At 50.8% G+C, this 14997-nt stretch overlaps 1 protein-coding gene across 2 annotated transcripts in view; it reads left to right on the plus strand.

Moving 5' to 3' along the window:
- FSTL4 (follistatin like 4) overlaps positions 1–14997 on the plus strand; it is a 425558-nt gene that overhangs the window by 299381 nt on the left and 111180 nt on the right. For both annotated transcript variants that reach the window (XM_017532416.1, XM_017532418.1), the window contains exons 5-6: positions 880–1073; positions 4755–4878. In XM_017532416.1, the coding sequence (XP_017387905.1) occupies positions 880–1073; positions 4755–4878 (318 nt within the window). The remainder of the gene's footprint in view (positions 1–879; positions 1074–4754; positions 4879–14997) is intronic.

The raw sequence follows: 14997 nt of genomic DNA on the forward strand, positions 1-14997 counted from the left end.
ATGGTCAGTGAGGAGCCCATGCCCATTCTCCAGGATTCAGCAAAGCCAGGCGCCGGGAGTACTCATCCCCCGGGGAGATGGGAAGTGGGGCTGGCTGGAGCAGCTGCCCTCTCTGCTGACTCTCCTGCAGCCCCAGTGGATGGGCCGTGCCCTGCGTGGGTCCATCCTAGTAGCCCCATCACCAGCAAGATAAACTACGCCATGCTGCAATGCACCCGAGGCCTCACCTGCCCGAACACTGCACCATTTGGTGCCATTCAGCAAGCGTGCCTGGGATAAAACAAGCTGTGTGCTTCGGTTTGAACGTTGTAGAGCTGCTTTTTGTATCTTGGTCATAGACGTGTGTACATGTTTGTTTTGAAGTAATCAAGCTCTGGGAGGGTACCTAATTAACATAAGCAGGGCTTATTAGCCCTGTTAACTAAAACTCCCTAATCTAGGACGCCAAGTATTCAAAAGCAGCCTTTAAGATAGGATTAAGGCAAAAACCAGCTATTACAAAATGGAATTGGGGGCGGCTTAAGCCTCTGTGGAGCTACCTCTATAAATTCTGCTGGAAGAATTTCCCATTCTATCTGGCACTCACTCTAATCTGGCTTGTAGTAGGTGCTCAATAAATATTTATCAGATGGACAAACAAGATTCCCTCCAGTATTTGCATCATGTGTAGCATGCGTTCCATGTTCAATCAATATTTATAGGATGGATTGGTGGGCAGAGCACAGACAAATCCCATCGACTACAGCTGCACTGTGTACTGCACATAGTAAATGCCCTGTGACTATTTGTGGGTGGAATGGATGAGTGGACAAATGGCAAGAACGTTCTCTCAAGACCACGGGATAAGCCTCACTATAATAACCTCATCTTCTCTTTCAGGTGACACGTGCACCATGGCCGGCTATGCTCGCTTGAAGAATGTCCTTCTGGCGCTCCAGACCCGCCTGCAGCCACTCCCAGAAAGAGACAGCAGACAAGACCCTGCCTCCCAGAAGCGCCTCCTCGTGGAGTCTCTGTTCAGGGACTTAGATGCAGATGGCAATGGCCGCCTCAGCAGCTCTGAACTGGCTCAGGTGGGCATGGCATTCAGTGAAAGTCACATTATGGAGGAATCCAGTTTTCCATTTCCCACCCCCCGCCCCGCACCAGTGTCTAAGAGCTTGTTGTGTTCAATACCCCTGAGAACATCTCACAAACAAAATGAGGTCAGGTTCTTCTTCCCACCAGCCACTTTCAGCCACTATTTACAAACAAGCTTTCAAGCCCTCTCAGCTATCTGGCAAAAAACTCACTTCAGAGGGCCTGGTCTCTGATGTTTTAACTAGGAAATCAATCATTTCTTTCTTGAATCCTTTACTTTCCTCAGCAAAAAAGTTACAAGGAAGCAGTGCTTGGTTTCCATTGAACACCATTGGAGCTGTAAACTAGAAATCCCCAAGTCCTCTACCTTAGGACATCACTGTTCCTTGGTATCCAAAGATCAAGAACCCAAACCCCAGCCTGCTTGTTTGCAGAAAGCCCTGTGTCTACCCATGGACCCCCACCAAGCCCTGCTCTCATCTGGGGAAACAGCTGCGTTACACCCTGTGGTTTGCCTCCCTCCCCTAAAACTGCAGTGTTGAACACAGTGCACACGTCCTTTGTCGAGCTAACTAGACACCTAGTTAGCGTCTGCAGCACAGAAAGCAAGGAAAGAGTGACCTCACTCACAGGGGCCACAGCCACAGCCACTGCCAGTTGCAGGGAGGAGCGTGTAGGGTCCTGAAGGCAGAAAATGGGGTGGGCTGGAGGGGCCTGCATTCCTACTTCTGCTTTCTGGTTTGTTTCTAAGGGTCTGGAGCCCTAGGGCCACATAAGGCAGCTGCGAGCTCTGCAAGCAGAGCGAGGTCAGCCTCCCCAAGCTGGGCGGTGGGGGGCGGTGGGCAGCTCTTTTCTGGAGACCACAGACTGTCCACACAGAGGATGGACACTAAAGACAGGTCCCCACCTTTGATGCCATTTTAAAGAAATCTTACACATGGCCTAGGGACATTCTCAAGACTGTGACCAGGTCATTGGGAAGAAGTGGGGTGGGGAGTGCCCTAGCACTCACTGAGCCATGTGCTTGGCATTGAGCGAGGCCCTTGACCTATGATTAATAGACACAGAAGAGTTCTTTGTAATGTAGGATAGTGGCAAAGAATGCAGCCTTTAGTAAAGGTCAAACTGCCTGAGGTCAAGCATGTACGCACTAGTGGACCTTGGGAGACGACCTCACTTTGCTGTGCTGCTGTGTTTAGCTGTGAACCTCACGGGGTGATCATGAGGGTTAAATGAGCTAAGATAGTGAATGGCTTAGAGTGGTGACTGGCATGTGGTATGTTTCTTTTCTTTTCTTTTTTTTTTAGACAGGGTCTCACTCTGGCTAGAATGCAGTAGCACAATCTTGGCTCACTGCAGTCTCCTGAGGAGCAAGAAGGCTCAAGCCATTCATGCTCCTCAGCCTCCTGAGTAGCTAGAATTACAGGCTTGCACCACCAAACCTGGATCATTTTTGTATTTTTAGTAGAGATGGCTTTTCACCATATTGGCCAGGCTCGTCTCAAACTCCCAACCTCAGGTGATCCACCCACCATGGCCTCTCAAAGTGCTGGGGTTACAGGCGTGAGCCATGGTGCCTGGCTACGTGGTATGTTTCAATGGAGAGAGTCATCAGCATTGTTGTCATCATCATTTTTATTATCATTATTATCTCCTCCTTAAATCTTTCCACCATCCTCTGCTGTAAGGAGGGGACTACTATCATCCCACTTCACAGATATTTTCAGATGAGGAAACTGAGGCCCTAAGAAATCAGACAACTTGCCTGAGTTGTTCACTGCCTGGCACATGATGGAACTGAGATGAAACCCCAGCAGGCTGAGTTGCGTGCACCTGCCGTCCTCAGGGCACCCAGAATCTCCCTGGAGAGAATGGCTCCCACCAAGAGGCACCACATGGTCCTTTCAAGGTCTGTAGGAACAGCAAGTACCCACAGAACCCTAGTAGGAGTGGCCTCCAGAAGTTCTGGAACATAGGCCCTCCGTTCCAGCTGGTCCTGAGCCTGCTTCCAGGGAGCACGGGAATCTCAGATGACTCTGCTCTGCTCATCCATACCTGAGCGGTTCACGCAGCCCATTCAAGGCCTGCATCCCCGGGGACTTGCTGCCCATGGCCCCCAGGGCAACTGCCCTGCCAGCATGTCACCACCTCCATCAGCACTAGGCCCCAGCTCTGGCTAAGACCCCAACGGTCAGAGCCAGGGACCTACAGGTGACTCAGGCTGCTCTGGGAAAATCCCAGGTCCTGTTGGTTACAGCTACCTGCAGGAAGAACCACTTGGCAATTCCTCAAACTACTGAGCAGGGAGCGCCAAGGGCAGGTGGTATCAGCTTGTCTTGAACAGAGGTCGCTATGAGCGCTTGGCATCCAGGCCCACATGGCTCCCGGATATCCACCAGGTAACGGAATCTTACCAGGCACTTTGTTCTAACCTGGCAGATATGTGGCCTGAGGCACCTGAAGCCATTAACAAGCATGGTAATTGGACTATGATTTCCTCCTTAAAATTTAATATAGTTAAAGTCCATTTCATAAATCTGCCAAGCAGAGCCTGGCTAAAGTGGGCCTTTTCCTTGACACCGAATCAAAGGTGCTGGGGAAAAACTCGTCAGTCCTATAAAAAGTTAATCAATTTCCAATGCAGAAATAGACAAAGGGAAATTTCCATCTTCGGAAGATTGATCTCAGGCGTTATGGTTGATCTCCCTTTTATTGAACACTCTTACTTGCTGGGTGAAGGGTCATTTTTTTAACATTATCACATTAAATTGCCTTTAATACAGCAGACCAAGCTGAGAATGTTAAATAAAGAGAAAATGCCTCTGCCCCCCGCCCCCCAACAAAATAAAATAAAATCATTTTCTTCTGAGATTTCCTGCTGAGCATTTTCCTTGCAAGACCTTCAGTTCTGGACACACTGGCCTCTGGCTGTAGCTCCAGCTGAGTGAGGGTGCCTGGAATTTCTACTCTTAGTTACCTTGCGACATGTGGCTGATCATGCTGGGCAGGCTTCTGTGTCCTGTGGCTCAGACCACAACCAGAGAGGAGTTCTCAAGAGCCTGTATCATTAGCCTCCGTGCCAGAGTTACAGGGGTGGACATCTGTGTCCCGGGCAGGACAGGGTGAAGCTCAGGTCTAGGTGGATAGAATGGAGGGGTCTGGGAGTGTGCTGTGGCCAGGCACCATTACCTGCCATGGGTAAGGGCTGGCAGGTGAATGGATGCAGCAGTGACCTCCAGCTCCACGCAACTGGAAGCTGGCAGACCTCAGTCCTCACAATGAGTTCAGTCACTGTTTGCTGGATTTATCTAATGGAACCTTTTCTCTCCTCTCTCCCCATCGATGGCACACAGGTAGAGCAGGTGGCCTCAAGGATTCCCATCCCAGACTATTTGGGTCTGTCTGCCCAGACAGGGAAAAGACAGACCTGGGCTCTAGTGTAGACCCTGCCCTAAGCACTGTGTGAACCTGAGAAAGCCACTTCCCCTCTCCAAGCCCCAGTTTTCTCATCCATAAAATGAAAGAGTCAGACAAGACAAAACCAAAGAGCTTCTGGTGCTCCCCAAGGCCCACTGAGCTGTCCCTGGATTCCCTCTTGGCCTGAGTTATTTCTAGCAATGCCCGTGACTCTAAACTCACCTGACTCTGGCCTTGTTCTCTTCCTCACCCCACAGCACGTGCTGGAGAAGCAGGACCTGGATGAAGACTTACTCGGTTGCTCACCAGGTGACCTCCTCCGGTTTGATGACTACAACAGTGACAGCTCCCTGACCCTCCGCGAGTTCTACATGGCCTTCCGTAAGTTGGGTCCCAGTGGGAAAAGGGCTTATTTCCGCGGGTGCTCCTGCACCAACATGCTGCCGGGTACCTGGGTCTGTCCTCGGTTGTCTCCCAGGTTGGTTTCTTATACAGAGGAAAGCTGTTGAATCTGTTTTGCAGCAAGCCTGAGGTTTAAGAAAAGGCTAAATGGAGAGTGGATGGGGCCAGGGAGGGCTCGCCCTGTTCTTTTTGAATAAAGATTTTTCTCAGTCTTTGAGGGGCCCAGGACTGTAATTGAAGCATAGTTGTGAGGGTGCTGTGAATACACTTTGGGGCTTTCTATGACTGAAGGAGAAGGAAGCAGATTTTAGGGATATCCTCAGGCTGTGGCCTGGCCACGTGGGGAGCCCTGCCTGGAGAAAACAAACCTGCAGGAGGGCCTGGAGGCTTGGCCATGCAGGGGCAAGGAGCAGCAACTACCCAAGGTCAATGGAGAGTGAGAGTCCAAGGTGAAGAGAGGCAGAGCATCCCTGGAGAAGAAGGGAAAGTGGGTGCTCTTTGAAAACAGAGGAGGTATTCTGAGTGCCCCTCCAGGGAGTGCTTGGTGCATATGGAAGTGGATGGGGCCTGTATCTTTTACTTGAGGTGATCTTCCAAGAGATTACATTAACCAGAGGTGGTGCTGGGACAGGGCTTCCAAGAAATGCAAGATACAAGAGCTCTGCGGAGCTCCAGGCAGGGGTCATCAGGGAGGAGAGGAAATGATGGTGCTGGGCCTGCACTGGAGACTAGAGAGGACATTCTTGGCCCAAAATAGATGAAGCCCCTTATATTGGAAGATATTCAGGCTCTGCTTAAAGTGGGCAATGCATATACCCTTGGCTGTGACCTGCCAGCTCACAGTTCCTAAATGCAAGCCCTAGCATTCAGGAGGCTCGTGCAAGCCCACCCCACCCCCAGGGGCACTGAGTGCCCTGAGCCACAGAGCCTGGTATCCTCCCTCAACCCCAGCCTTTACATGGAGTCCCATTTTCCAGCAAAGTATTCCTGCTTCAGAGCGACATCTCTTTGGGCTGTTGTTATTCCACACCTTCACAAGGCCTGAAGAGGGATCCTTGTGATTTGTTGGGAAGAAGGGTTCTTGTGGCAAATAGAGAGGTGCTCGGATGACATGAGAGAAACAAGCATGATTCTTCCCTATGGGAAGTGTTCATGAGCTTGACGTGGTTGCAGGTGCCTTTCCAGTTCATATCATCATTAGCACCAAAGTCCACCCCCTGGTTCCAGCACTTCGCTTGATTTACTGTGATTGTGCAGGGTCCCAGTCATCTTCCTCCCTACCCACTAGTAAAACCCATACCTGTTTCTGCTCATTCATAAAAGGTGAGAGTGACTGGTAGGCTTATCCTGCTGTGGAGGTGTTTGTCTTATAGGCCAAAGAGATTATTTCCAGAAATACATCTGGAAATACATTTGGAATGTGTAGAAGTATCCACAGCTCCCTACACCTGGTTCATGAGAGCCCATCATTAAATGTTCAGGAATTTTGCAAGCAAACAGTTAAACATTTGGTAGCTTTAAACTGGCCACATGGGGAATATTTACACCATAGAAATTCACACCACACATATGCTACCAAAAAGGAGGAGGGGGGACATTTTTTCTTTTCTAGGGAGCCAGTTGTTAAACACTGACCTGCATGTCACTGGACAAGACCCTGTCTCCTGTCCTCGGAGTCCATTTCTGGCAATATCCTCCCCACCCGCCTCCCCACACTAAGACTCTTTGATGATTCCGTGGAACATGAACAAGAGTTGGCTCGAGCAGCTAGGGCAGGTTACAGGGACAGCAGCTCTCCAAGTCAGGAAGGCAGCAACACGTGGTCTGAGGATAGCTCCAAGACATTCCAGAAATGCTTTCTGAGCTCAGACCCCTCTGCCAAAGGAGTTATGAAGGAAAACCTCAGTGCCTTCTAAGAGCCAGAGGCCAAGACTGGACTTCAGGGATTTGGGGGTATACCAGGCATCATTATTTAATGTCCCAGGATGTCATCATTAAGCAGAAAATGGCACTGCTTGGACACCATCTTGGTACCTGGTACCACAGCAGCCTCTGCTGCATGAGCACAGTTCCCAGGAATGGGTCTGGGGCCAAACAGAAAGCTCTTGGCTTTCCTCTTAAGGAAATGGAAGTGTCCCTATTGCCTATGATGAAAGAGAAGGACTCCCCAGCTTCCCTAGTAAGGTCATTATAAACATGAGCTATACTGGAAAGGGAGGGACGTCATCACCTGACCTCCAGCCACATGTCTCACACAGAGCAATGTGGCATCAGCTCCCTTCGTTCCTGGATTATTATTTGAAAAGCTTTATAATCATCAATTTTAAAGCAAATTAGATTCTGCTGTTGCCTTGGACTTGTTTTGAACCAGACAGCTAAACCATTCATCACAGCCCAGCCCAAATAATAGATATGCAATAAAACGTAAACTCGCAGCCATTAAGGAAGCCACAAAATGAGTTAACCCCCACTATAAAGGCTTGACATGCAGCCATTTGGAGCATACAGGATCAATGGTTTTTCAAAGTCACAGGAACTCTCAACTAAATTCCCATAGCTCTGGGAATAGATTTATGGTTCAGCGAATTTTAAATAGGTAATTGAAATGAGACATATAGGTACAAGTTATTACCCAGCAATCGATGGGCATTAAAGAAATCTCACTAAAACCCAGAAAGTAATATCTCAAACATTTCAGCAACAACATTCTGGATTAATTTTAGAAACTGGAGCTGATGGGCTGGCAGAGGTTGAGGCTTTAGCATTTTATTTTCTAGTCTCTCTTTCGCTGGCGTCCTTGGGTACAAGGCAGGGTGAGGTCTGTGGGGTGACCCCAGCTCGGTAGCCTACGGACGCACAGTCAATCACTTTACTAAGGGATGATGGGTTTGGGGCTGTTTTCCCCGGAGAAGGAAGTTGTATTTATCAGTTTTTGAGGTTTGTGGGGGTGGTCTCCTAAATCACGTCTTCCCATGGAGCTGGCCTGGCCCTGCTGGGCCGTGATTGCCACCGTCTGCAGCCGGTGGCAGGTGATGCTAGGAATCCCACAGCTGGTGGCTCTTCCTGCTGAACTGGCTCGTGGTGGGGCTGCAGCCCTTTCCTGGCTCTGAGGAACAGGTGACCCTCCTCCAGGGTGGCAGGCAGTGCCTAGTCATGGGAGTTAATTCAATCTCTTTCTGATTGTCAGATGGAGCCAAGGCTCCCAATTGCCTCTCTCTGTTCAGGGACAGGAATGAAATATGAGGGTGCCCTCCATTCCTCCTTCTGTCAACTAAGCATTCTCTTTGCGTTGCTTTGGCTTGCCGAGCCACAGACTGATCTAGGAACTAAAGGCACAGTGTCCTCCTCCAGCACGTGCCCTCTGCCTCCCCTTCCCCATGCCAACCCCACCACCTCAATAAGGAGTAGTGCCTCCCGTCCCTGCCATGGCAGAGACCCAGGCTCCAGGGTCGCCATAAGCAAGATGTGTGCTGGCCCTGTCTGTTCATCACAGTAAATTAACCTCAAAGTTGCTCATCTAAAGAGCTTCTCGATAATGCTTGGTTTTTGCACTGTTCTCAATGCTCAGGTTGGGATCAGGGGAAAACACATTGCTAAAACAAGGATTTTTCTTACTTTAAATTCATTGCAAGTTTCTTCTGCTTTTTAGAAAATAGTTGTCCTTTTAATAACTCCTCTGAGAGCAAAGCCCCTGAATTTGTTGGCTGCTTGGGAAGGTTTTGAGCAGCTAGCAGTGCAGGATAAAGGGCTTCACGTGTTAACATCCGGGACCACACAGGCGGAGTGTCAGGAGGACCTGGGGTGCTGAATGTGGGGGAGCCAGACACCCTCCCTCCCCTCTGGCATGTGTAAGATCCAGGCAAACGGAAAGGAAAACAGTGTTTTCACCTACAGCACTACCACTCTAGCCAGGGAGGCTCTATGAAACAGATGAAATGGTCCCCTGGTGAATTTACAGCTGTTTTTTCACCGTCACTGTTGCAAAATGAAAGGAGGGTGCAGCCTCACTTTCCACTTCACTGTCCTCTGAAACTAACAGTGCCTGACCCCATACCAGATTTCCGCACACGCTATCTCAGCCGGTCCTCACACCCACCCTGTATTGAGCAGGATGGTAAAATAAGCAACTGCAGGCATCCTCACTACCCAGACCTATCCGGCTCTTTATCTGTGTAGGGTGAGTTGAGACAAGGAGCTTGGATGGCAAGGATACTGCTATGTTCTACTCCATGTAGTTCCTGAGTTTTGGATAGGAAGTAACAAGATTTTAAATAGCATGGGATTCATCAAAAATTTTATCTGAATTTACTCAGCTCCTGAATTTGGAGAGCTAACAATGCCTATGGGCTGGTCTCGGTTTTGGCCGAAGCTGAGACTATGGGTGCCAGTGAGCCCCCCAACCCCAAAGGGAGACACTGGTTTTCTCACACGGGACTTGCAAATAAAGTGGCCGAAAAACTGATTCACTGCCCTTCGTCCCTCATTTTCTCAGGGCCACAAAACAGTTAAAGCCAGAGTGGCCAAGGGAGGAATTGAAAATTGGAAGACAGAGGTGTGAGACTCACCACCCCCTCCCAGAGACAGAAGTGGGGGTGCTGTCCTGACTTCAAGTGCATAGAGAGGCTTCAAGGAGCCTTCCATGTGAGCTTGCTGAGTCTCCCAAGGCCAGCGCTGGAGGACGGGGTGCACAGTCAGTGTACCATCTGAATGACTTTGCTTGTCAGTATCACTGTAGTTAGTCACAGGCTTGGTGCTCCAGTTGTATAAAGTGATACGCAACATTTAACATGTGCCAGCACTGTACACTATGTCCAATCTTACAGATGAAGGAACTGAAACTCAGGGAAGTAGCTAACCCAAGGTCACACAGCCAGCAGGTAGCAGAGTCAGAATTCAATGGGCATGTCTGATTCTAGAACTTTCTCAGGCATTTAAACAAACTTTACAACACATCTGCATTCTCCTTTGAAGACACTCTCACTGTCCACACAGTGATTCCCCTAAACTTCAAGCCCCAACTCAGTGGTCTTCTTCTCCAGGAGATGTTCCTCAATTTCTCTTTCCTCCACCAAGCCCCACACACCGTCCTCTGTGTGCCCACAGCCCTGGGTTAGCAAGGCTGTGGCCTGATCGCTAGGAGTGTGGACTCCAGAGTCCAAGCTAGACTTGGTCTTGAATCTTTATTCTGCAATTAGCTGTGTGACCTTGGACAGCTCCCCACCAGAGATTAAACTGTGCTTCAAGTTTCCCATCTGTAAATGGGAATAGCAACCATGCACAGGGTTACCCAGGACTAAAGGAGCTAATCCATGTGAAGTGATTAGCATGAGACTTTGCCTATAGTAAGTGTCAGGCAAACATTAACCAGGTCAATGATGGCAGCAGTGACGGTGATGATGATGATTTCCGTGTGTGCCCCATCACCCTGTGCCATGCCATTGCTATCCTACCCCCTTTAGACCATGGGCTCCCTGAGGATAGAGGCTTCTTCAGTCATCCAGTTCTTCTGCTCAGCATGGGGTATGGCACCCAGGAAGGCCTTGGTAAAGCTCATTGAGGGCATGAAAGACATGGAGAAATGCATTGGGCAAGCAGAGGAGTGCAGACATGCAGCTGTGGCCAGCGACCCCAGAGGGTGTCTGCATGCCTCCAGGGGGCCTTGAGAAAGCAGGGGCAGAGGAAGTGCCTTGTTGATGCTCCACAGCTGGGACCCCTGCTAGAGAAGCATCAGCGTGGCTGAACCAGGCCAGCTGGACATCCCCAGCCCCGACATCCCTAATCACTGGATGAGCAATTGGGTGTGAGGGGAGCCCCTGCTTCTCACATGGGCTAATGACACTTTATTGAAGACAAAAGCAACTCACACTAGAAAGCTCTCATCCTGACCCCAGGGCCGCTAACTAACCATTTGGCCCTCCTCAGAGTAAGTGCTCTGGTCAGCTGGCTGGCAAGCTGCGTAATTACCTCCACCTCCAGCTACTGTGTATGCCAAGGAGGGCTCTTGCTCAGCCCACTCGTCAGCCCTGCACACCTGCTGGCCCACAGCCACATCCCTCTTGATGCAACAGACCCTGACTGCAGCCGCCCAGGACCAGCAACACCATCCAGCCCAACTCCTGCCACCTCACCAGGAGGTCAGCTTTGCTGGCTCTGCAAATCTGCACACCTTGGAAATAATTCGTAGGCATAGAATATGGGCTTGTATTTCCATGCTGGGCCCTGGCAGGCTGGCAGGGTGGGCCTCTGGAGCAAAATCATTGGCCACAAATACCCAAGATCCCCACAGATCAGGGAAGACATGTGGAAGGAAGACCACTGTGGGAAGGCCAGTGGGTCTGCCTGGAAGCTAGTGTGGACCGAGGCTCTCTGAAAGGACGGCGAGCTCCTGGGCAGGGAGGGACAGGCCCGGTCTCCTCTCGCATCCATATACTTGGCATGGAGCGGCATCGAAGGGGCAGGCCACCAACCAGAGTCTTTCAGAGAAGCCTGATCCAGAGCAGGGAGAGCAGCACAAAGAAAGGGTCGGGAATTGAGGTCGGGAAGCTTAGGAGGAGGAAAACTGTGGAAGACGAGGTGGCATTAGGCATTAGGAAAACTGTGGAAGACAAGCCCACTCTCTGGGAAGCACCAGGCAGAGACTCAGCTGTGAGCAAGACCACAGCAGGCCCTGCCCATGAGGAGCTTGCCACCTGGGTAGAGAGGCAGGGGGCCGGGGGTTGGGGGGGAAACAGAAAGATGACCCAATAAACAATAAACTAAGAGAAAGCGTCCTAGGTGCAGAAGGACCGAATGTCCCCAGAGAGGTCAGGAAGGGACATTGGAGCAGAGACCTGAATGCCGAGCGGGAGATGATCAGGCAGAAGGTGAGTAAAAAGGCATCCCAGGCAGGTGGGGGCAGCGTGTGATCCCAAGAGGCAAGAGGCTTGAGTGAGAGTGGAGGCAATACCCAGAGTAGAAAGGCCACCACCACAGTTAGGACCCCAGGGGCAGAACTCAGAGGCCAGGGCTTGGAGAGGTCAGGCTTAGCTCAGCTCTGAGGGGGACCCTCCCCAGCCTCTCCAGAGTTGCCCAGGGAGCGGTGAGTCCCCATCACTGTAGGCTCGCCAGCCTGCAGGCTGCTGGAGAGGGGACCGAGTATCAGCCGGAGAGCTGGACGTGGCCTTTGAAGGCCACCAGTAATGACTGTCAGGACAGACAAGTGAGCAGAGCTGTTATCTAAGGCCTCCTAGGAACTGATGTCCTGGGGTCTGGACTTGGTCCTCCCTGGCTATATAAGAAACACAGCTGAGAGCGTGCGCCCCTGCCCCCACCAGCTGCCCCTTCTGTGCAGGAAAAGCCATCAGGAGCTCCTTGGCAAGTGTCTAAAGAGTCCTCATCACCATGAAGAACAGGGTGGCAGGAATTGGGGCCCCCCATCTATGCATTGGGGTTCTGGGTGGAACAATCTCTGTCCCCCATTACACCACGGAGGGCTCAATTCTGAACCAGAACTGATGAGTGCTGGTCAGTGCACCCTGCACCAGTTTCTTCTTCTCCCACACTTGGAAATTTCAGACCCAGACTGCCCCTTTCCCATCGCAGTAGGTTACTTCTAACAGCTGCATGGTGGAGCCCAGCACTTTCTAGTCATTGTCTGGAGCTGAGTCTTCAAGCACTCTCCATTTTTAAAGATCCCAGCTGGAAGCTGTCAATGGCCTCCTCCGTGCAGAGCAATTGAATAGTAGAAAATGAACTAATTACAGGTTGTTATTGAAAATCTATTATATACAAATTGCAAAGAAAACTCATTAAAATATGAAGCTTTGGTGATTTTTTTAAAACCCTCCTCTTGGAGGGAGAGGCGGGAGCAGGGTGGCTGGACACCTTGTCCTTCGCTATTCCTGGGGTAAGAACTCCCCCGGGAGCTGCAGAGCAGTCCTGTGTTCATGTGTCACACAGCCCAGCCTGACATCGTGAAACTCAAAATTCTGCATGCAGCAGAGAGCTCTCTGAATGTTAGTAAATACCCAAAAATGGCTGCAGAGGAAACAAAGAATTTCATTACAAAGATATAAAATGAGAACAATTTAAATGTCAGCTTTTTACTAGGATAGCACCGTATTGTCCTCATAAATCTCCATGTTTTTGCAAAGCTTTTGTGAGGACTTCAACATGCAATTAAGCACAGAAGGTCACATTCCCCATTTCTCAGCTTGCTCCCTTGGATTGGAGTGTTGGTAGGGTTTAGGTGGGAATGCCTGCGCCGTCCAGAGCTTGCATCTCAAGGATGATCTTTGTGTGGCTGAGACTACCTCCCAGGCTCCAAGCAGGAGCCCAGAAAGCAAACTGAGGGTAACAGGGTGTGTCCCCCAGCCCACTGCCTCCTTGGCCTGCCAGCACTGCCCTTGTCTCAGTGTGGGTGCGGTGGTGTGAGCTCTGAGGTTCCTGATTATGACCAGATGTCCTGAGGTGTGGAGAAGACCCACCTTGGCATGTTTCTGAAAGGTAAATCTTGCCTGAGGTTGTACCAGCCTAGGAAGGATGCTTAAGGCTCAGTTACCAGTTCTCTAGCTTGTTGATCTTTCCTTTCTCTCTGGTCCCCTGTTCTCAGGCCATGACAGTGCCCTGCAAGACCCCGCCACCACTGCTACAAGACCCAGCTTGTGGGCTGCAGGGGAACAAACTGTGTCCTGGGGTTAGGGGGTGGTGGGGATGTAAGAGGAACTCCACTCACCTGGGACATAGCGACTGACTGGGTGAACAGCTATGGGCCACACTCAGGCCTGAGACACACAGAAGCCTCAATACCAAAGTGGCTCCTGATAGGAGCTGGCTGGAGAGCCAAGCCCTGGGACAGACAGTCTCTGCAGAGGCTGAGAGAGGCACTGGGCATCTGAGCTACTCCGGCCTGCCTGAAGCAGCAGATGTGGAGTGAGCTGGAAACCCCAGAAGATGGGCCAGTGCCCCATCTGAGATTTTCTCAGCATCAGCAATACTGATCCCTACTTATCATGGCCCTTACTGAGCAGCTCTTCAGCCCCAAAGGCTAAGGAGTACCTCTGCTAGCCCAAAGGCCCCACCCTCACTCTGGTGGAGGACGGAGGCAGGCTGAGAGCAGGAGAGTCAGCAGGTGGTTGAAATCCAGGCAGAGGCTATGGGGCTAGTGGGCGTATGCAAAGACTACAGCAGGACAAGACAGTAGCAAACCCATGAGGCACAAAAGGCCAAAGGGAAAGTCGGGGTGACCTCTGAGAGCCGCCAGGATGGTTATGGCCCAAGGTTTTTGCTCCAGTGGGAGGCCAGCAGAGCAGGGGAGAGGAGCCTAGCACTTTCCATGCAGTGGGCATTCAGCCTGGCACAGAACACATGCTTGACAATCAGCTGACATAGGGATTAAAGACCATTGTGGACTTTTTCAAAAATTGTAGTAAAGAGAAAATGTTTAGAGCTGTCGTGGCAGTTCCCAGAGAGAATGAAGGACAGACCTGAGGGTTCCCCTTGATGGTGGAGTCATCCTATTGCCCACACGTGGCACGTGCCAGGTGAGCGGCCCACCATGGTTCCACACTGTGGTCTGTGAGCAGTGGCTGGGGGACAGAGAGGGGCCATGGAACCTGCAGTCACCCCTCGGCTAAGCACTATGCTCCCTTTTACTCCCTGCTGTCCTGGTGGGACTTCTATTTCCCCCAAAGCTGGCCTTCCATGGGACAGTGCCAAGCCACCCTTAGTGCCCTTTATAAAAGCATCTGATGAGTCCTTACCAAATGCCTCCCAGAGGCTCCCTGGATACCGTAAGGAGAACCAAGGCAAGAGGTGAACTGGGATTAAAACGTGCTTTGCAGTTAAGTGTCTGTACCCAAGTCTTACCTGATTTCCCTTTTTGAAGGACCTGTGAAGTCAGAGGATGACAGTGGCTGTGGAATTTGATCTTTCTGGCTATTTGCGTTCTTGATAAGCAGGAAGAGAAAGGTCATCACAAGTGCAGCGTGGGAATAAATCAATGGGAGATCGTCCCTGTGGATAAAGGAGCAGATGTTCTGAGTGCGTAGGAGACATGCCTAACAGCCATATGCTCAGAGCCCCGAGTTCCCATTTAGCTCACACAGGATTTGGTGGGGT

Source organism: Cebus imitator, unplaced genomic scaffold (assembly GCF_001604975.1).
Source record: "Cebus imitator isolate Cc_AM_T3 unplaced genomic scaffold, Cebus_imitator-1.0 Scaffold76, whole genome shotgun sequence".
NCBI lineage: Eukaryota > Metazoa > Chordata > Mammalia > Primates > Cebidae > Cebus > Cebus imitator.